We start from the raw sequence: 19,901 nt of genomic DNA, 5'->3' as shown, positions 1-19,901 counted from the left end.
GTGTGGAGGTCTGATACGAATGGAATACAGAAGTCGACTTAGGGAATGGCATCGAAAGGCACTGGTGCGAAGTTGAAGGATGTCGTTGTTCAAGAAGAGGCCACACAGCCGTTTGAGCGTTACCTTTGACTTTCACGATTCCTGATCTTTGCACGGGCAAGTCACGAGTGTTTTGGTTTGCAGAGAGGGATCGCGTAAATTGCACCGAGTTCGCGACTTTTCCCTTCCAGCAACACGCTTTGCTGCTCCGCGCCATCCCACTCTACGCGTCACACGCGTTTCTTTCTTCCAATCCGTGATCCATGATCCTCACACCGTGGATGGGTCTGAAAGATCTAACAGTATTGTTACGTGGCCAAATCGTGAATCACGAATCACGAATCGCCCAACAACCCTCACGCCTGGTCGACCTTGGTTCGCTCGAGGTTTGCATGCCAGATGGTATGATCACGATGAAGGACTAAATTGAAATCAAGTATAGCATGCCGGATCAAAGCCTAGACAGTTCGGTCTCTGTCAATACGCTCGAGTCTACCCTGGGTTTGCTGCTTGGCGCGCATCTCGTCATCATCGAATCCAAGCAGCGACTTGACTTTGATGCTCGCTCTCTCTATCGCTCTTGCAAACACGCCCTGCCTCGCAGCTTCAGATCTAGGAGGTTGTACTATCGGCAGCCCGAATCTGGCGCGCAATCGGTTCAAAACACCTTCCTCGACGTTACGATCTTGATCACTGTAGACCGCGCCCTTTCCCTTTCGACCGCTAAGCTCTGCCCACGGGCCTTCTTGCTCCGCTCCGCGGAATCGTATTGAGGTTCCTTCTGCTCTGTCTGCTCCAGACTCGAGTGCTGAGCTGCTGCCGGTTGCCGCCGATGCACTTTGAGACGAGTGTCTGCGGGCAGGGTCGACATCTTCTTCTTCTTCGTCTCTCTCAATCAGATAGCCATCGCGCAGCTCTTTCACTTGCGAATAGTGACCTGAATACCACCACATTTTCATCTTCTGCAAGGGACCGAGCGGATAGCCGTCCAAGAAGGGTGGCCGAAGCGACTCGAGCAATTTGAATCTCTTCTGCGGCATCGAAGTCCGTGACAGGACACCATGCTCGCCGTCGCTCGAGCTAAATGATGTGTTGCTGTCCTCTTCGAGCTGGGCTCGAGTCCACATGATGCCTTGCTGCGAACTGTCCTTGTGTGCAACGAACCGAGCCAGTCCGAACTTTTCGATTCGCCTTCTGAGCATTCCGAAGCTGACCTGCGATTCAATCTGGGATGTTGTCAACGTCTTGCAGTACGAGCGCCACAATGGCTGCTGAGCTTGCCTGTTGGAGCCATCAGCCTTGTCTGGCATCATGAAGCCAAATCGCTCCTTGAAGACGAGACCTTCGGTGACGGCGAGCACGGTGGTGTGGTCCAGGTTGCGAGTCCAACTACGCATGGCTCTTCCGTTCATTGTCCGGCCCTTGAGACTCGAAGCCTCCAAGGCAGGTGGAGACGCACTTGCCACATGTACAGGCTCATCACGCTCGTTGTCTCTGGCAGAGGGCTTGCTTCTTGGAGGAAACAGATCCAGCTCGACCTCACTCTCTTCCATAACAAAGCTCTCCGCATTCTTCATCAGGCCTGCAGGAGCCCATTTCGGCAGATTGCCTCGCTTGAGAATCAACCGTGTGGTGCAAAGCACTGCTATCGTTTCTCTTTGCGAAGGTTGCGTATCGAGATCATCGAGTGTGACCGAGGAAGTAGTGGCTGATGACGAAGATCCGGTGCGGACAGGACGGTACTCGATTCTTCGGTCGACAACATCCACGGAGAGAACATGGGATGCGTTGGGATTGGGATACCTGAGGAAGTACGCCCTGACGCAAGAGGACCAGGAGTGATCGTAGCTGGACTGATGGACAAAGTCTTTGACCATGATGTGCTTTGACGGTCAAAGCTTCAGCATGCACGCTTGACTTTTCTTCTCGTGTCTGGCGATGCGCCTCCTAGACACCAATGCTGCGAGCTGGTGGAATGATCTGATCACAGATTGCAGTCAAAGAGGCGGTACGGCCTTGCCGGTGAAGGTCGGTGGGCAAGAGATGGGTGACAAGAAGGATGGTGGTGGTCAAAGAATCAAACTTGAAACTCAGCCTCTATAGCCAAAAGTCAAAATCTAAAATCGTGAATCACGATGCGACACCAGCTTAGAAATTCGCTCGCTTCCGCTGGATCGTGTGGAGCAGACCGCTCGAATTCTCGGGTCCTTTGTCCTTTGTCTTCAAGAACCATGCACTCTCACAGCTCGTGAATACAGCATCTGACGACTCACATCGGACCATCGGTATCTGCAAGTCAGGGTTATGTCGCATCTAGTGTACATGAGATGAAAAGAACTTTGCGATCGAGAAGAAAGCGGACTGAGCCGCGGGACAGAAACGTAAACAAAGTCTAAGGCTGTTTGGCATAGCTTCGATCAACAGCGATGATCAGAAAGGGTTTGGTGATGCCAGAGAGACAGATCAAGATGGTTTGTGGGAATTCAAGCGTTGATGTCTGGATGTCAACGTCCTCCACGGGAATGTAATGTGCTACGTTGCAGCTCATCCTGGTGTGGTTGCTCGGAAAATTGCCGACCGGAGCGCTGCGAAGCGTGAGTCGCTTGGACCCAGGTAGAGAAACTTATGGTATCGTGCTATACGACGAAATAGGGATGTAGTCCCTCATCCTTGTGAGCAACTCGTTTGTACATAACGCGATTCCAGACCAGGCTGAGCGATCACCTTGTTTTGACGTTCTCTAGTGCCTCGAGGGATGTAACGCTGTTTCCTCGCACTACGACTGTTCCGCATCGATCTCCATCTTGCCAGACGTTTGGATTGCCCGCTTCGGGATGCACCTGTTCGATAGCTTCATCGACGACGAGGTTGAGAAACATGTCGAACCCGCGGAGAGTGCCCTGAATCTTGCGACCACCCTGGATATTGACAGCGATACGCTTGTCCAGGAAGCGCTTTAGTTCTGGTTGCGATACTTTCGCCATCTTGCGAAGTACCTCGAGCTGCGCGAGTGGTAGGTATAGATCGTGAAGAGAAGAAGTCCGACACAAAGCGTAAAGGAAGGAAGGACTTCCAGGCTTTGCATCCTCGCCTCCAGGTCGCGTGGATCTCGGTCCCGATTTCTGTTTCAACATTCACGATTTTTTCTTACCATTACAGATGTGTCGATGGTGTCTCTAACATTTCAAGCCTGATTTCACGTTTCGTCGTTTCCGTCACGCGTGTTTTTGGCGCTGGCAGCGTCTCGATAAAGCAGGAAGAGCCATGCAGGCGGTTACTGAAGACGCCTTGGCTTGCGGTGCTTACAGGCTCTCCCGTAAGGCATTGGCTGAGCCGATCAATGCTTGTCTGCGGACAACCATCACTGTCCTGGTAGTTCTTGATCATACGACAGTCTTCTAAGGGGAATGACTGATCTGCAATCTTGGTGGTCCTGGCATGCTCAGAATATGGACAAATTGACCATGCGGTAGCGTGCAAGAAGTCCCGCGTGGTCGCTTTTGTAGGCTGTGAAGCTTTCGCACTCAGGTTTTTTGACTACGCATGGTCTCTGGCCAAGAGTGTGGGGACTACATGACGGATGGCTTCTGCGCCAGACTGCCTTTCAATTGCCTGTGACCCAAAGCGTAGGCCACGTAGGAACTAAGTACTGGGGAGGCAAGACCACGTGAGCGAAGGCGGTGCTCAAAACAGGTCGAGAGGTGGCGATTTGAGCAGTCTTTGACGGCTCAGTCGAAATGATTTCGGCGACGGTCTCTATCTTAAAATTTCGGCAGCCTCTCCACTACTACCTTAACGTTACCTCAAGCAACAGGCACGGCGAGCACTGCGCATGTCTCTTCGCTTTCGTTGGCTCCATGAGCCAGCGCACACGCAGCTATGGGGGTTTGTTCCTCTCTCGTCTGTGCAAAAAGGGTGTAAATGGCGAATCGCCGTTGGCATCCCAGAAAAAAGTACATAAAGTCACAGGAGTGTGACCCCGACCATTACAAAGTGCTGTTACAACCCCATAATTCCCCCTCCAAAATGTCTCCTCCCACCTCCCTAGACCAAGAGAACTTCAACACGGACCTTGAGAAAGAACTACTTCTCTCCACTTCTTACGAGGAACGCATGGATAGCAACTTTAAAAGCGCCTTGAACGAAGACCACCTCAAGCTCTGCGTCGGTCAAGAGCACGGATCGCAACGCAGTAGTACTCGTGTTCTGATCCTCTCACGAGGCTTCAAGTACATGTTCACCCTTCTTGTCGCTTTTTTAAGTACCAATGGCTTCTGGGCAATCTTCGGCCCTGAACTGTTTGATCACAATAGTCTCTTTACTTGGGTTAGAAAGGGTGACTGTGATGTTTATCGAAGCGGCCTTCACCATTATCATCATCATGATCATGACGGGCCTTCGCCACATGGTTTACCTGTTCTTGGGTCCGGCAATTCTCATCCGCCTTGCTCGCCGCCTCATGGCCCTCTTAGTCACCCACTCCCTCCTCCGCCTCGACGTCGCGGTGGTCCAGGAAGGATACAAGAGTGCTTCGATCTGATTCCTGGCAACACCCTTCAAATCCAAACTCCACTCGATTGGTTCGGACAGGGTATTGAGATTGCACCTTCTTTCGCAGGCTTGAGCGTCACTTTTGTGTGGGACGGCGAAGTTGGTCCCCCCGTATGCTCAGCTCCAGGTTTCCCTCATCCACCTCATCCGCCCCACTCACCTTACCCGAGGATCAATTGGAAGGATGGCACCAGTAGCAATGATGGCTCTGGAGCAAGCTCAGAGAAGTGTATCAAAGAACGCGGCGAGGTTATCTTTGAAATTGACATTCCCTCTAGTGCCGAATGGAAAATTGTCAACATCACTTCACACGAACTCAAGATTTGCTTGATGCGTCGAATCGACTCGACAGGCATCGACATTTTTAACGCCAGCGGCATCCCACCTAGCGATGCGCGCACTGATGCTGCTTTCAATCAGATAGCATCTAGCTTCAACACTACTATACACCTCCCAAGTCACTATGCTCGTGCTCCTGTACGTAACGGTTACTTTCTTTAGACGAGCAACTACAAAACGTGGTCCTGTTGTCTTTGCTTTGTAGGCGAGTGATTTATGAAGCTTCATCTTTGAAAAGCTAGACATGAGACTGCTGCTTCACCGAGATGGTCAGTCAGGGCTCATATCTTACAGTGACCAAACCGATGGTCCGCCCTTGCTATGAGTGGACGCCTTTCTAACGAATTTCGTTCTCATCATGACTTTCCTGGCACGTCACGTCACGTCGACTGGGATCACGGTATAATTGCGTTGAATTGCTTCAGGGTGAATACAAAACACAGAGAAACAGGTTACAGAATGTAGAGCAAGCGGACACGAGAACAAGCCACGGGAATACAGGGCACGAGGCGGGGTAACAGATGTGATAGCAAAGGAGAAAGTGTCCGGTGAATGGAGGAGGCGGAGAGGAAGAAGGGCGAGAGATTTGTGAATGGTGAATGATGGAGTTGCTAGCAAGCGCGTAAGGGACAGCGGTAAGGGTTCAGGGCACGAATAGGCTTTGCGAGTATGAAGAATGCTTCGAAGCTCGATAAACGAGATCCGCCTCGAGCACCCAGTTAGCACTGTTGCTAGTTTGCGCGAGTCGCAAGCAAACTGAAACCCAGGCCTAACGCCTCGAGATAGGGTTAGAGAGGTAATAGTCACCCAAGCTGTGATGTGCTGGAGCACTGCGGAGAGGAAGGTCGAGCAGAGGAGGAAGCCGCGAAATAGCGTCGTCACTTTGCGCGCTCGACTCGCTGCTGCTGCTGTTGCTGTTGTCACGTACAATGTCCGACAAGGAGGATGTGGAGGATGTGAGCGGATTTGTATCTTTGTTCTGCCAGAGACAATCAGATCTGCGCCTGTCATACGCAGAAGAGGGCTGTTGCGTTGGGGTTTTGAAGGATAGTCTCGAGAAAGTCGGGATTGTCGCTGATCGCATTCTGGTGGTCGGCCCGGATTCGTTGCTTGAATGATGTGAGAGTGAGTTGGTATGTCGAGCAGGGCTAGAAGAGCGACGCTTCGGGATTGGAGATGCGAACGAACGAAATTTGGGCGCCAACCGGTGGGTTGGGGGATGGTGAATCCGAGGTAGCTCGTGCCACTCCTGTCGAAGGCTGTAGTCCTCGAAGCGGGGCAAAGTGGAAGGTGAAGGATCGAAATCAAGTGAGTGCTTGAAGTGTGTCGCACTGGAGAGCTCGCGAGCAGACTCTTCTCGAGGAAGAACGGTCGTCGCGCTAACAGAGGGAGGCCATAAAGATGAGAGCTGCACAACCGAGCTCTGAGCCAGCGAAGTGGGTTTCTCGAGATCAGGGCAGTAGGCCCAGTAGTGCCCTTTGCCAAGCTGCCCATGCTCGCGGTCCAATTTGATGAAATAGGCTTGCGTTGACAAGTTGTGTCGAAGTGTGTTCTTTTTTGGCAATGGACAAGAATACGTGGTTTGTCAGCTGTTGCAGCTGAGAGCTCGTGACGCCACCCATGAGACAGAAATGAGACTCACCTTCCAGCCTTTGCCCTTTTGCGAAGCGGCAAAGAAGGGAAACTTGTCTTCAAGGTCGCGATAGAGCTGGTTGAGAGTGAGTTTTCCCTCGGGTCGCTTCAAAATGCAAAGTTTAATGAGCTCCGTATATGGATGTGACGGACGTGTTTCGGAAGAACCCGAATCGAGCCGCTCCCACACAGCTTGAAAATGCCGAGATCGGAACCACCGAGACATGGATCGGCTATCGGTACCTATGGTGGCCTTCGCCGACGAAGATGGATTGCTGTGAGTGAAAGTCAAGTAGCCACGCTCGGGACGTTCCAGTGGACTCTGTTTGCTTGTCTTCGGCGATTCATACGGTGGCTGACGGTCCTGATCCGCGAACTGTGGTGGAATTGTCGTCGGCACATCCGCTGCGGAATCGTTATAGATATCGATCTTGGAATTGCCAAATTGCTGAGGCGCAAACTTGTCTGTCTGCGGCATTAGCTTCGTTCCGCGGTAGCATCCCGTTGACATGGAGGAAACCAAGTCGTGGGACTTGGCCCAGTACATGATGTTTGGGTCTGGCAGTGTGACCGACAGCTATGGGCTCAATACAGTTTGTTGTGTCAACGTCCGCAAGCAGCGTCGAAGGTGCGATTTGTGAGTCGAACAGAACGCTCAGCTGTGCCAAACAGAGGCTGGATAAGTAGACGGCAGAGATTACGATCTCAAGGCATAGGAGCAAGCAAGTGATGTTGACTTCTTATAAGCCTCGGAGCAGATTTGAATCATTCATTGTGATTGCGTCGTATTGCGCAAAAATCGACCAATGTGTGACTGCGCCAACTATCTTGGACTGAGTTCAGCGCAAGCTACTCTTCACTAGTGGCCACGCCGTGCCAAGAGTAGTCGCCTGAGAGACATGGAAGGTCTGGAATGCGGCCGCAGCTGATTATGCATCCAGCCAGCACCACGTTCTCGTTTTTTTTTTCAGTTCATAAACGGAAGTACTGTAGCACCTTGCATCGCGAATTTGTTCTTCTCCAGAGTTATCAACATGCAGAGAGCGACGGTCGAGCTCGACTTCATGTTGCCAAGCAAGCTCAGCAATGACGACACCAAGAAGAGCAACAAAGAGCAGTAGCTTGGCTTCTGTTTGTCCCGCCACTTCACCCTCGCGGTTGGCAGGCGCAGCTCGAAAAAGGCTCAGCAAATCTCGACACAAGACCCTTGCAACATCGCGTGGACGAAATTGCGGACATCAGATAAGCATTCGTGATTGTTTAAAAGCAAAACGTATGACGATGGGCATTCAAAGCGATAGCATTTGTGATTATCGCCGTCGCCTGAAAAGTGTTAAGCAAGTGCACCAAGCTGTACCTGGCAGAAGGCGCGCTTGAAAGCGCAAGCTTCTGCTGCAAACTATCGAGCCCACCGAACCGCCGCCGTAGCTTGGTTTGCGGACAAGTCTGGCCTAACTAGGACTGGATTAAGGTTTTCCGCGCTCCCAAGATCTGCCCAGCGTGGGCGGAGATGAGGCCGCATACAACTGGGTCGTCTAGCCACAACTGAAGGCGGAGATAGCACCTTTGCGACCTCGTCGACCGGCGACGTGAACAAGCACAATGATATGAGTGATGACATCCATGCTTGGTTTCGAGCCGTGAGAACCTGGGGTGACTATGTCTGTCGATCTTAAGGCTCGTCAGCCTCAAACAATTGTCTGTGGCTGCTTTGACTTCATCATCTAGACCGCCTCATGCATTTTGATTCTCGAGTTGTGCTCGACCGCTCTTGCGCGGCAAAGCTGCAGCACATAGATGAAGCTGAAGGATTCTGCGCTGATCTGGGCGAGTCGGTGCCTACAATACTGCCTCTAGATCGACTAACTAAGCCTAGGTACAGCTACTTGGTCGATTTGGATTGTTTCCTCTTCGTGACGACATGGTTTGGGCGCCGTTGGCTGCACATTGCCCCTGGCGTGACTATATTGTCGAGACTGTTTTTTGTGGCTCAGAACATAGGCTCATACTCGAACTGGAGCTTATCTGTGGAGTTCGAGTTGGAGACTGGATGGCTTATTGACTACGTCACAAGGCGTATCCTCGGAGCTGTCATACTGCAGACCAGTGCTCTCCGAAGAGGGCCAGGTGAGACGCACGCAGTGGTTGCGAATACTAGGTAGGCATCGAGATCGATCCGCGCGCTTCACACCCTCCATTGCAGCGACATCACAACATAGATGAGGCACTTTGGTCTGAACGCGTTTTCATACCGGCCACTACCTGTTACACCCACACTTTCATGTGTGTGCAGCAGTATCGGGGCTTGGAGTACAAGTACGGTATGCGCAAAGGCATGGGTTTTTGTCTGATGATCTAGAGCCGAGCCGCAACTCATGGATGGCGATACAAATGAAATGCGCATAATCACGTCTGCTACCCTACATGCTTGCTTGAACTTGGTAGAGGGATTGATTCTCGAACCCTTGTCATCTCTGCACCATCGCAGCTATCTCCGCCGGAACGAGAGAATGGCTGCTATCAGAGTTGACATCAAAGAGCGAACGACTACAGAGAAGTTATGTCACACGGATCGAGCAAGCGTCTCAAGAGGTTATCGACAACAAACGACTCGTCTCACCTCACAAGTCCGCAATCAAAGCGCCAAATTGTTTCATTGGGTGGGGCGCAATCTAGTTACTCCAAGCCTCGTATCTTGGCATTCACGATTCACAATTCACGATTCTGTATTGGTCACGAGACGAGACGGATTCGGGCTTGACAGAAAGAGCCAGCGAGAAGCGAGCGTTTCTTGTTTCTTGTTTCTTGTTCTTGTCCGGACGGCTTGTTTGTCTGAGCTCACATGTGGCGGCGTTCATATCGTCTTGGAATTCGTGAGGGCTCATCAAAGTTGTGTGAATTTTTTTGGCGGCTGCGGACTTGTCCGAGCGTTGCGAAGCTTGAGCAAGCTGACAGCCTCAGCGCATCGTCATTTGTCATTGTTTGGCGCAGCCCGCAGCCCCACAAATCTCGCCATCAGAGAGCGTCGCAACTCGCCGCTAATTTCGCCGTATTCACGATTCGATTCACATTCTCCAGTAAACTCATCCATGCGACGTGATACATCCGGAATGAAGGCCAACCTTGCTGCGCTCGGCTTGCTCGCCCACGCGCTCTGTAGCACTTGCATGCTAGAGGTGGATCGTTTGCTCTGGTGCTCGGCTTGAGCCTGTCCGAAGTTCGGAATCACTTACTGCCGTCTGGATTCGCGAGCATTCCATGATTACCTTGACACTTCCGAGCTCAATCTCGTGGTTGTCGTCAACCCTGCTTGTTCCCAGGCGCGTCCCACCGATACGCAGGCCTTGGACGAGCGAATCAACGCACGTGCGCAATGAAGAGATGCTCTACCTCTTCTCAGTACCGCAGTCACACTGGAACGACACAGACAAGATACAATAACCCAAAAACGAGGAGAATTTCGGCTACCAATCAAGCCCAGACGCGGCTTGGCGCGTATCTCGTCGATACATCGACAGCGCAAGCGCTCGACTCACGAACGGACGATCTCCCAGCCGAGACACTTGCCCGCCCAGAAAGGCACTACTTGCACCTTGGATGCATCTGAATCTGGCACCTCTCGGAACTCGGGATGGACATAGACTGCAGGAACGGTTGCAGCTGCTGGCGAAATCGATGATCGGCTGCGCACCTTGCGAAGCTTTATGCTGCCGTGTTTGGCATGCTGATCATCGTTGTAGCCATAGAAGTTGCGCCCGTTGATGCTGACGTAGTTGGCAAGTTGATCCAACGCGCCAAACGCTTCGAGCAGCGTCGCGCAAAGAGGCACAAGGATCGACGAGGTGTAGACGCCCGCTGCGCAACCACACGAGACGACACCAGTAGCTTCGAGGTGATCGCTGCCAGATGCAGAAGCTTTGGTTCCAGGAGCGCCATGTGTGACTGCGGAAGGATACTTGTTAGCCAACGGGTGCGGCGCCGAATCTGAGCCGAGGAAGAAGCGAGGATGACCTTGGCGAATGACGTCGCGCAACGCCTGTCGGTCATCGGGATATTTGGCGACTGGCTTGCAAAAGTTGAGTGGCTTGCCCGCCCAGTCATCCACGATGAGCTCGAGGTGATGCGGTGTGATGGTACAGCCCACTGTGTCGCCACACTGCTTGACGGCTTCGACCGCCTTCCTGGTGGTCGCATGCTCCAGCACGATCTTGAGCTTGGGAAATTCACCGTGGATCTTGAACAGGTGCGTCAAAAACTTTTCCTCGGCATTCAACACGCAGATGCCCGCGTCTGCATTCGAAGGAAGCTCGCCGTGCAAGTTGAGGACCATATCGTGTTTCTGCATCTCTTCAAAGATGGGATAGTAGGTCTCGTAATCCTCGATGCCGCTGTCCGAGTTCGTAGTGACTCCACGAGGATAGCTCTTGACACCTCGGACACCATTCTGAGCCGCCTTGGCGATTTCCGCCGGCGTCAAGTCAGGCGATAGATACAGCGTGCCGACGAACATGGTCTGAGGAGCAAGCGCTCGCAAGCGCTCGAGGTATTCCATCGCTTGCTGTGTCGATGTGATCGGAGGTACAAGGTTGGGCATAACATATGCAAGCGAGACGCCTCCCTCGGCGACGTGCGGGGTGACGAGCTCCGACATCTTTCCTTGTCGCAGATGCACGTGAAAATCGGCCGGCGCCGGAATCGTGATCTCTTGTACTGACATATCTAACCGCCCAATCGCCGCTCAAGTTGATATGAATGCTGATGATGTTCGACAGGCAAAGATTTTCATCCGTTCGCGATAGTTAGTGCACAGTCACGATGTCGTCCCTCGCCCGCTCTTGTGCGCAAAGAATTCACCAATCCTGAATAATCGTGAATCACGAATGTGGGTCCTTGACGAATTTCTTCTTTCCTTAAAATCGCATTTTAATCGTCTTTTTTTTTTTGCTTTTCGTTTCTGGCCTTGGCTGAAAACGGTAAGAAGCGCACATATACCCGCTCAATTCACCGCCTCTCAAAACGTGCGTGCAAATCACGAATCACGACTCTGTGACTGCTTTTGAAGCTGATTCGTGATTCAAATTCGACATCATACCACGCCTCGGTCACTTTGAACAGATCCACATTCACGATTCAGATTGCTAGCATTTCATGTTTCATGCACATCCTACTCTTCATTATTTGAGACTGTGACATGCAAAGTTGAGCGCGAGCTCGCTCATCCCAGGCGCAATCCTAGCAGCAGGCCAGCCATGAAGGTTGCTCTAGGCTGAAAGTCTGCTACCAAGAAGTTGGTCGTACGCTTCCAGATTGTCTGTGCGGTACTGCGCTGGAAGCCTTTGGCATTTTGGTCTGGACCAGCAGCGCTTCCGACCAGCTTATCGTATCTGGAATTGATGGCCGACCAGTTGACCTTGATCAGCTGTTGGCTGTTGAGGTACTGCAGCAAGATGTAGCAGCCTCCGAGGATAAACGCGATCAATTTGAGGCCCTTCTTGATGAATACTCCGGCGCAGATACCGCAGATGGTGCCAAACGAGAGTTGATAGACGTTGACGATGCTTTGAGGCTCGGTGGAGACGGTTGTGGTGTCGGCTTTGGTGGAGACATTTATGGGGACAGATGGCGTAGCGTACGGTCGCGCAGATTCGCATTGGACGGTAGAAGAGGTAAATGCGGACAGCCCGGCGGCGGCGATCAGCGAGCCACCGGCGAGCATCAGTCCCATACGAACGGTCGAGTACGACCCCGGTGTAGACGCGCTCATGATGCGCGCTTGGACGGTGCGCGATGTGGCTTGAAATCGAGTGCGTGGGTCAATTCGCTTGGCGTAGTACGTGCGCACCTGCTGAGGTAGGCGCATGTTGAGTCCGATCCGCGCTTCAGTTATCGATGCAGCCTAGACGTGTTTCCGGGAAGCACAAGTGTGAGAGCAAGTACACAACCAATTCGCACATGGTCAGTCAGCGATCAGCACCCGATGATTCGTACACAATCGCGTGTCACTTACTCGACAGACGTGCGGGGCCGACCTCATCAATGGAAATGCGCTCATGCTGAGATCGTTCGATGCTGTTGATGTACAGAAGCGACAGTTGTTGGTGGTCGAGAGCGTAGTCACGACGAATCGTAATGCATCAATCGGTCGTGAGTGTTCGGCTCATTAACCTCCACATCCTCTTCTCGTCGTCAACGCAGACACGCAAACATGAAACGTGAAAAGGCGCCGAGACTCGAGACTCGTGACTCTTGACTGGACCTGAGCCAACCTACCGCGAAACATGCACGCTGCGTGATGGTAACGTGAAAACTGAAAAACAAACAGACAGTGTTAAGCCAGAAGCGCGTTTTCGTGCAGATGTATAATCACGAATCACGATTGTACGCCTGCAGGCGCTGAGAGTGGAAAACAATCGCGAATCCTGACCATGCGCCGTGTGCAAGAACTACCTGCTGGGGTGCAAGCTATACTGCGCCAATCGCAGGTCGCTTGGACTCCAGACTGGCGTAGCAGCTGCGATACCAAGTTTTGCACAGCTTAAGAGTCCTGTCGCCATTGCTACTGCAGTCTAGCTGCGCACAGCGCAGCGGAGTGTACTGTCCACCTGCCAAGCCGCGCGACTGACGATGCGAGAATTGTCATTGCGACAAAGTTCAGCAGAGACGGTGCTCGACGCTGCCCACCAAAGCTGCCCCTGCGAGTAGCCGCGTTTTGCTACGCTTGTCGTCTCTCTGCCTCCCGGTCAGACCGCTTCCCTTTGCCTCCTTTGCCTCCTTTAGTGCGCGCTAGATATTGCGTCGATTGTCGCGAATAGCCGAGTCTGCAGCTCTTCGTGCCCATCTCTATGTGCTGCATTCTCTCTTCCTAGGTAGCCAATCTCTGTATCCGCACTGAAATATGACGACCTCTACATGAACTTGAACTTGCACTGTCGTGACGGCCTTGTCACTCATTAAACTGGACAACGGTCTTGACCTTTTGCAACTGCTCTCGAGTCTGTCACAACGCATCGCGGCAGCAGCCTGAGGATCGCGCTCGTTGAAAGCATTCGTGATTGAGTGCACGTTCTTTGATGTGCTTTAGGTAACATTACCATCGCAACCCTTTCAAGCTTGCAATCCTGCGGCGGGAAAGGACCAAAAACATTAAAAAAAATTGAATCAGGGGTCACTGTGGGATTCGAACCCACGACCACCTCTATATTTCAAGAAGCTGGTGTGCACCACACCGGGTTTAACCCGAAAGAGGTATCCTACCACTGGACGAAGCAACCACCTTTTGTGACGTGGCTGGAATAGTCAACGTATATAAATGTATTTTGTTGAGCAGGTCTAAGTGAAGAAAGCGCACTCGAAAGACATGAATCCTGTTGGTGCATGGTTTTGTTTATTGTGTGTTGGCTAGACGTGTGCGAACATGCTCTGCAAATCAAGAGGATCTGTGCAAGGTAGCTTGCTAACCAACGATATCCAGATAAGCAAGTAACTTATGCGCTTTCTGTTGTTAGCGCGCGCACGTCAGGCGCTGGCAATCACGAATCGCACAACGTCAGTCGACTTGGTGTTGTTGCGCTGTGGATCTGATTCTGCGATTGTCTCGAACATGAACACTATGCCACGGAAGCCACGAACAGACTGCGCGCCGGCGTCAAGGACCAAAGAAAGCCAAACTGCGATTGAGAGACACGAAACAAGCATAACGACAAAATGGAAAACAAAGAACAAAGGCTCGTCGAGAGCATCAAGGTAAAAACACTCGAGACGGAGGAGGATGCATGCCGTGCGCGAGATCAAGTCAAAGCGAAGACGAATGTGGTTGGTGGTTTAGGGGGAATTGTTACAAAGTGAAGACGGGGCCGGCGCCGGCACCCGTGCTGGTGGAGAAATCGAGTTGCCAGACAGGCGTAGGTTTGGGTGCGACGACAGCTGACTTTCTCAAGTACCTCCTTGTCGACAGCGGTTGTACGTGCCCCTGCTGCCTTGTTGCGGTTGCAGACTCGGTAGTCCAGGAAAGCTGCTTGCCCGCCGAGCCTCGGTCGTACTTGCCGATCCTGCCGGCGCCCGACTCGATATCGAATCGAAGGTCCTGGGCGTCAAACACATGATTGTTTTCGTCAAGTGTGTGGCGCTGAGCGGTAGCCCAGTTCACCCCGCTGTTGCCCTCCTCCATGCCACCAGCGTTGCACATCTTGGCGGCCGTCACAGCGGCGCCACTCTGGTTGGTCAGATATCCACTCAAACCCGAGAACGCGCCGGTGAGGTGCTGCAGGCTCATCCTGCTCAAAGCTCGCGATCCAATCGAGGCGACCAAGCCGGACGCTGATGACGAGTGCGCTTCGTGTCCATATCCACTAATTCCAATCGACTGCGCGTTTTCGTGATGGGCAATGTTGGAGTTCGAGGTGGAATCAAAGCTCTCGCGCAGGTAGGCTGATCGAGCAACGGGCGGTCGCTTGCCTCCAAAGATGCTTGCGGACCGTGTCATTGCGACGCCAATGGTCACGGGTTTTCCGTCCTTGCTTAGACGCGCTGTGGGCAACAGCGTACCGTTGGACGAGAGAGAGATAGGTGGCAAGTCGAGAGGCTCCTCGGAAGTGCTCAGGGGCGGAAGGCGATCCTCACACAGAATGCCGAAAAAGTCTTCGACCGTGTGCTGTGCGCTGGGCATCTTGAGCGAGCGCGACTTGCCCCATTCGAAGCTCCACTCGCGGTGGAACTCGGGTCGAGGCGAAGGCGTGCGCGTGCACGTGCGCGTCGCAAAGTTGGCCTCAACGCCGGCGTCGTCAAGTCGTGCTATGGCATGCTGAGGTGGGGTCGAAGGCGCAGCGTGGCTTTCACCCGAGCTAGAAGAGGAAGAAGCGTGTGTGCTGTGCTCAGTCGAATCAGCGACGTTGCTTTTGACAAAGCGTTTGGTGGCGTTCATGTAGGCAGGCTCCATTGATCGGTACAGATCTGGCGTTGGCGGAGCATGGTCAGCGTCCTGGTAGGTTGCGTCAAAGCTTGCCTCGCTCACATCCAAGCTCGGTCGCAAAGCGCCATCTTCGGCCGCCTCAACATCGATCCAAGCTGGACTAGTGGCTAAGGCGGCGCTCAGAGTGCCGTTGCTGCCCGCAACACTCTCCGACACCTCGGAGACCTCCTCGATCTCATCCAGCGTCTGCAAACTGCCCATACCGAGACCGATCAGATCGCTTTCCGAGGTTGGCAGCTTGGTGGAAAAGGAGTCCGACATGTCTGACTCGTTGTCTGTGGGGGCTGTGTCGTCCGTCATGTTCGTCATGGAAAGCGAAGCACTGCTCTGCGACTGTCCAAAGCTGCCCATGCTCGAGTCGTAGGCAAACATGTGGCGCTTGTTCTTGCCGAGCACACCGCTCGACGGTCGCACCGAGCTGAATGATTCCGATGTCGACATGTCCCGGCTGTCATCTTGCAGAGGGAAACGCTGGTCCTCAGCAGCAGCGGCAGCGGAGAAGGAAGTCTCCTTCTCGCTGAGCTGCTCGCTCATAGCTGGCTGTTGATGGTGCTGAGCCTCGAGTCGCAGCCTAGCCACCTCGTGCTTGGCTTGAAGGTGCTGCTTACGCTCATGCTCAAGGCTGCCAGCCAAGTTGAAGATCTGCTGACGCATGTCCGCAAGCAGCTTGGTAATCTGAGGGGGAGCTTCCTCGCTTGCGATGCTCGGCGAAAGCCGAGGGGTGAGATTCGGGTTGGGACTGACAGCTCCAAGGCTAGGACTCTTGAGCACGCTAGCTAGGTCGAGTTGAGGCATCTCGAGAGCTGCAAGGACGCATAGCTCATCGGCGGGCACGTTGGCGCTGCCCTGCTCGATAGCATCGGTGAGCTGTTTGATGCGCAGACGCGCAGCAGCACGAAGCTTGCGGTGCTCGTCTGACTTGGCCTTTTCGGCGCGCAAGGTCTTTTCGAGATCCTGGCAACGTGAGCGCCAGCCTTCAATATCATCTTGTAGCACCTCGCGCTCAGCCTGCAGATCTTCCAACTGCTCCTTGGCATGATCAAAATCGGAGCGCATCGTGGCGAGCGCATCTTGGGCTTGACGAGCCGCGGTCTCGGCACGCTGTGCACGGTCAAAGAGTTGCTCTTCCTTGTCCATGTTCCACTGCTCCAGCTCCGCCTTTTCGCGTGCACTTCGTTCAGCCTCGTTGGCGAGCTCACGCTCGAGCAGCTCGACCTGCTGTTTGGTCGACTCCAGAAGCGCAGCATCGCGGTTCGCTTTGACTTTGAGCTCGTCATGAACCGCAAGTGGCACACCACCGAGACTGACGATCGAGTCGGTTGCTGAGTGCGGAGATTGGTTATCGGACATCGAAGCGGTAGAAGGCTTGTAAATGATGGAAGATCTTCGAGCGGAACGGCTCGAAGCAGCTGAGTTGCTAAAGGAAGCGACAAAGTCGCTGTCGCGAGAAGACGAGTTGGACACTGGAACGGTAGAAAGAGGGCCAATGATGAGACTGCGACGACGCTGGGATGACGGGGTGGCGGCGGCAGAGGCGGCTCCTAAAGCGATGTTTGCGGAAGCTGCGCTGCTGGCGGTTGCGGACTCGATGATGGAAGAAAGATTTGCTTGGGAGCCGAGACGTAGAGTACGCATGCCCTGTCGCGACGATGCAGTGCTTGCCGAGGAAAGGGAAGGCGAGTCGATGGACGAGGAAGTGGCGGAGAAAGGAGCAATGACCGAGCTGCGATGAGCGCGAAGAATCTGTTGCTGAAGCTGCTCAAGCTGTCGTTGCTCGTGAGTTGCCGCCTCTTCAGCAGGAGGATCGGTGTCGACAGAAGTGTTTGGCTCCTTGGGCGTTTGAGCATGTTCATCCGATGCAGCTTGGGTGGTGAACCGTGACTCTTGGCCATTTGTCTGCTCCATTTGCTCAGAGACGTTGGCGAGAGAGGACAAGCCGGGGCAGGTGGTGCTGCGGCTTGGCAGTGTCATTGAGACGTCCGAATCGTTGGTCTGCTCAAGCACCTGGCTTTCGTCATCGTCGGCAGCCTCAGGAAAGATGGCCATGAATGCTCTCGGGGTTGTCTCATCGGCCATTGAAGGAGCCACAAGAGGAGAGGTAGGAAAGTTGGGCATCGATGGGCTACTGGTAAGACCGCTGCGCTGCGAGGGCGTCAGGAAGAGGCTGGGTGGACGAGATTTCAGCTTGAGAGGCTTGGGTGCAAGGCTGGCGCGTCGATTGCGTTTGGCAGTCTCGTCTTGAGCCTCGCGACGCTGTTTGCGAAGCTCGTCATCAGTATTTGTACGGCCAACGAGTGGCATTTCGAGGCTGGAGCGCTCGCGGATAGGCGAGGTGACATCCTCTTCCTCTTCTTCTTCCATGAGAGTACCAAGACCTTCCGGGAGCGGCGACTCGGCGATTATCGATTCTGGTCGACCTGGGCTGGCTAGGTATGCGTTGGGCAATGCTGGGGACGAAAACCCAGCAGATAGGAGCGAGGAAGGCGAAGGTGGAACGAGGTTGCGACCCCAGCTTTCGCGACGATTCGTCGTCGACACGGCGGGAGCAGACAGCGGGATCGAAGCAGAGGCAGAAGTGTTGCTGCCGTCGAATGCTTGCGAGTTCCAACTTGCTCTGAGCTCGTCGAGTTCGTTCTGATGAATTTCGTCGAGGTTTGGGATCTGGATGCTTCCGGTTCTGGCGTGACCAGAGAGACGACGAGAAGCACGTGAAGCGGCAACGGTGGCAGAGGAGGGAGCATCAGTGGGGGCACGGTGCGCAGTGGATGTGCGGCCTTCGAGTTTGTCGAGAGCGGTGAGACGATATTGGCTGCTTTCTTCGACTTGATTGACGGCATCGGCGATGGCTTTCTTCCAGTCCCACTGATGGCCGCTTAGACGGGTGCTGTTTCTGGTGAGGTGGGCATTGGCGTTGGCATTGACGTTGGCATTGGCGTTAGCGTTGCTGGTGGTGGTCGAGTTGGCGTTGGACGGGGTAGAATCAGAGAATGTAAAGAGCACGCTGGCCGAGGGAAGATTCGACATGCGCGAGCTGCGACGTCTTGCAAGACCCGCCGAGGGTAAGGGTGACGTTGGAATGGGCATGTCGAGACCGAGGCCGGCGCCGGCGCCGAGACCACCCATGATCTCCATGCTTTCGCGTTTTGTGGCGACGCTCGAGGTACGCACATGTCGGCTGAGACGCCTAGAGTGACGTGCAGCCGGGGTGGAGGGCGAAGGCAAGACAACGCCAGCGATACTTTGGGAGAGAGGTCGATCGAAAAGGGCGGGAGATACAGGAGAGACATTACTCAAGCGCTTTGATGAAGACACAGAGGTAGGTCGTAGACCTGCAGAAGAGATGGGACCACCAAACAAGGTCGAAGAGTCGAGGAACTGGTGTGATCGACGTTGGGAGTTGACGTCGAGAGCGGTCTCTGACTCGGCGGGATGCTCAATGGCGACAACGACGGGCTCTTGCTTCTTGGCACCGAGCATGGCAATGCTGACGGGGCGAGAGCGAGAATAGGATCGTGAATGCGATCTCGAGTGGGTTCGAGTGTGGCCTGCGCTTGGGGCGACGATGGGAGCAGAACATGCGAGCGCTGATGCCGAGGCAAGGGCAGGGGTGGAAGCTATTGTGTTTGCGTGCGAGAACAATGCATTGGGTGTGATGGAGATGGAGCCGGCGCGCGAATGAGCTCGGCGGTGAGCAGAGGTGGATGGTGGACGTGGGTGTGAAGAGGTCGCGTTGGCGACGGAGGTGGCAGAGGTGGAAGCCTGAGAAACAATCTCATTTGAAAGAGCCTCTACGACAGCTGCAGCCGGAGGAGTGTTGCTGACGCGGACGCCAGAGCCGGATTGCGAGTGCGAGTGCGAGTGCGAGTGCGTGTGAGAATGGGACAGAGAAGCAGAGGAGCGCTTCTGAGCCATCAGGGCTTGCTTTGCGCGGTAGCTCTTGAGCTTCTTTTTGGCCGAGAGGATCTGATCTCCGCGATTGCGAGAAGTCTCAGCGGCCATGATGGTTGAAGTGAAGCTTGAAGGCGATGGTGATGGTGATGCGACTGTAAAGTCGATGCTGGGAGTGCGTGTGCTTCGTCGTCGTACGATCGAGTTAGGCATGGAAGGGGCGGGACAAGCCGGTACTTGAAGGAAGAACAAATGAAGGAAGGGTTACGTGTCGATGCCGCCAGCAGCTGCAGGAATAGATAGGTGGGAGGGTAGAATGAGGAGCTACTTTGTTTGACCAGCAAAAAAAGGAGCAGGCAGCAGCCCAAGAAGCCAGAACCTCGCAGAGGTGAGTGGCTGCGTGTGGGGGCTAACCGAGAGCGTTCACAGAGCGATGGTCGAGAGCAGACGAAGCCGAGAAGCGTGTATGCTCGAGTAGTAAATA

At 53.8% G+C, this 19,901-nt stretch overlaps 8 protein-coding genes and 1 non-coding gene across 10 annotated transcripts; 2 read left to right on the top strand and 7 right to left on the bottom strand.

The window, feature by feature from the left end:
* Window positions 1–497: 497 nt before the first annotated feature.
* UMAG_01526 (uncharacterized protein) lies at window positions 498–1,916 on the bottom strand (the record flags this gene model as incomplete). Of its 2 annotated transcripts, XM_011389259.1 has the most annotated exons (2): window positions 568–643; window positions 1,291–1,916. In XM_011389259.1, 2 exons carry the CDS (start codon window positions 1,914–1,916, stop codon window positions 568–570), a joined length of 702 nt encoding a protein of 233 aa, XP_011387561.1. The 2 variants fall into 2 exon arrangements, with proteins under 2 accessions (XP_011387560.1, XP_011387561.1); XM_011389258.1 differs by having other exon boundaries at window positions 498–1,916.
* Window positions 1,917–2,759: 843 nt separating this feature from the next.
* Window positions 2,760–3,023, bottom strand: UMAG_10805 (putative snRNP G protein; the record flags this gene model as incomplete). The annotated part of the gene is made up of 1 exon (XM_011389682.1): window positions 2,760–3,023. The coding sequence occupies one exon, from the start codon at window positions 3,021–3,023 to the stop codon at window positions 2,760–2,762; it is 264 nt and encodes an 87-aa protein (XP_011387984.1).
* A 1,042-nt stretch (window positions 3,024–4,065) lies between these two features.
* On the top strand, window positions 4,066–5,091 carry UMAG_01524 (uncharacterized protein; the record flags this gene model as incomplete). Its single annotated transcript, XM_011389257.1, has 1 exon — window positions 4,066–5,091. One exon carries the CDS (start codon window positions 4,066–4,068, stop codon window positions 5,089–5,091), a length of 1,026 nt encoding a protein of 341 aa, XP_011387559.1.
* A 607-nt stretch (window positions 5,092–5,698) lies between these two features.
* UMAG_01523 (Forkhead transcription factor required for pathogenic development) lies at window positions 5,699–7,108 on the bottom strand (the record flags this gene model as incomplete). Its single annotated transcript, XM_011389256.1, has 2 exons — window positions 5,699–6,481; window positions 6,572–7,108. 2 exons carry the CDS (start codon window positions 7,106–7,108, stop codon window positions 5,699–5,701), a joined length of 1,320 nt encoding a protein of 439 aa, XP_011387558.1.
* Window positions 7,109–8,220: 1,112 nt separating this feature from the next.
* On the top strand, window positions 8,221–9,237 carry UMAG_01522 (uncharacterized protein; the record flags this gene model as incomplete). The annotated part of the gene is made up of 4 exons (XM_011389255.1): window positions 8,221–8,242; window positions 8,290–8,688; window positions 8,724–8,882; window positions 9,050–9,237. 4 exons carry the CDS (start codon window positions 8,221–8,223, stop codon window positions 9,235–9,237), a joined length of 768 nt encoding a protein of 255 aa, XP_011387557.1.
* Window positions 9,238–10,093: 856 nt separating this feature from the next.
* On the bottom strand, window positions 10,094–11,278 carry UMAG_01521 (Dihydroorotase; the record flags this gene model as incomplete). Its single annotated transcript, XM_011389254.1, has 1 exon — window positions 10,094–11,278. The coding sequence occupies one exon, from the start codon at window positions 11,276–11,278 to the stop codon at window positions 10,094–10,096; it is 1,185 nt and encodes a 394-aa protein (XP_011387556.1).
* Window positions 11,279–11,776: 498 nt separating this feature from the next.
* UMAG_12143 (uncharacterized protein) lies at window positions 11,777–12,613 on the bottom strand (the record flags this gene model as incomplete). Its single annotated transcript, XM_011389821.1, has 2 exons — window positions 11,777–12,457; window positions 12,569–12,613. The coding sequence occupies 2 exons, from the start codon at window positions 12,611–12,613 to the stop codon at window positions 11,777–11,779; spliced, it is 726 nt and encodes a 241-aa protein (XP_011388123.1).
* Window positions 12,614–13,723: 1,110 nt separating this feature from the next.
* On the bottom strand, window positions 13,724–13,832 carry UMAG_16026. Its single transcript has 2 exons — window positions 13,797–13,832; window positions 13,724–13,759 (listed from the first exon to the last, which is right to left on the bottom strand). It is a non-coding gene; the product is annotated as a tRNA-Pro (tRNA).
* A 563-nt stretch (window positions 13,833–14,395) lies between these two features.
* Window positions 14,396–19,528, bottom strand: UMAG_01519 (uncharacterized protein; the record flags this gene model as incomplete). Its single annotated transcript, XM_011389253.1, has 1 exon — window positions 14,396–19,528. The coding sequence occupies one exon, from the start codon at window positions 19,526–19,528 to the stop codon at window positions 14,396–14,398; it is 5,133 nt and encodes a 1,710-aa protein (XP_011387555.1).
* Between the last annotated feature and the right edge of the window lie 373 nt (window positions 19,529–19,901).

The sequence above is a fragment of the Mycosarcoma maydis genome, chromosome 3 (genome assembly GCF_000328475.2).
Source record: "Mycosarcoma maydis chromosome 3, whole genome shotgun sequence".
Lineage (NCBI taxonomy): Eukaryota > Fungi > Basidiomycota > Ustilaginomycetes > Ustilaginales > Mycosarcoma > Mycosarcoma maydis.
Note: the sequence above shows the minus strand (reverse complement) of the source record. Positions and strands in the feature narration are given on the sequence as shown.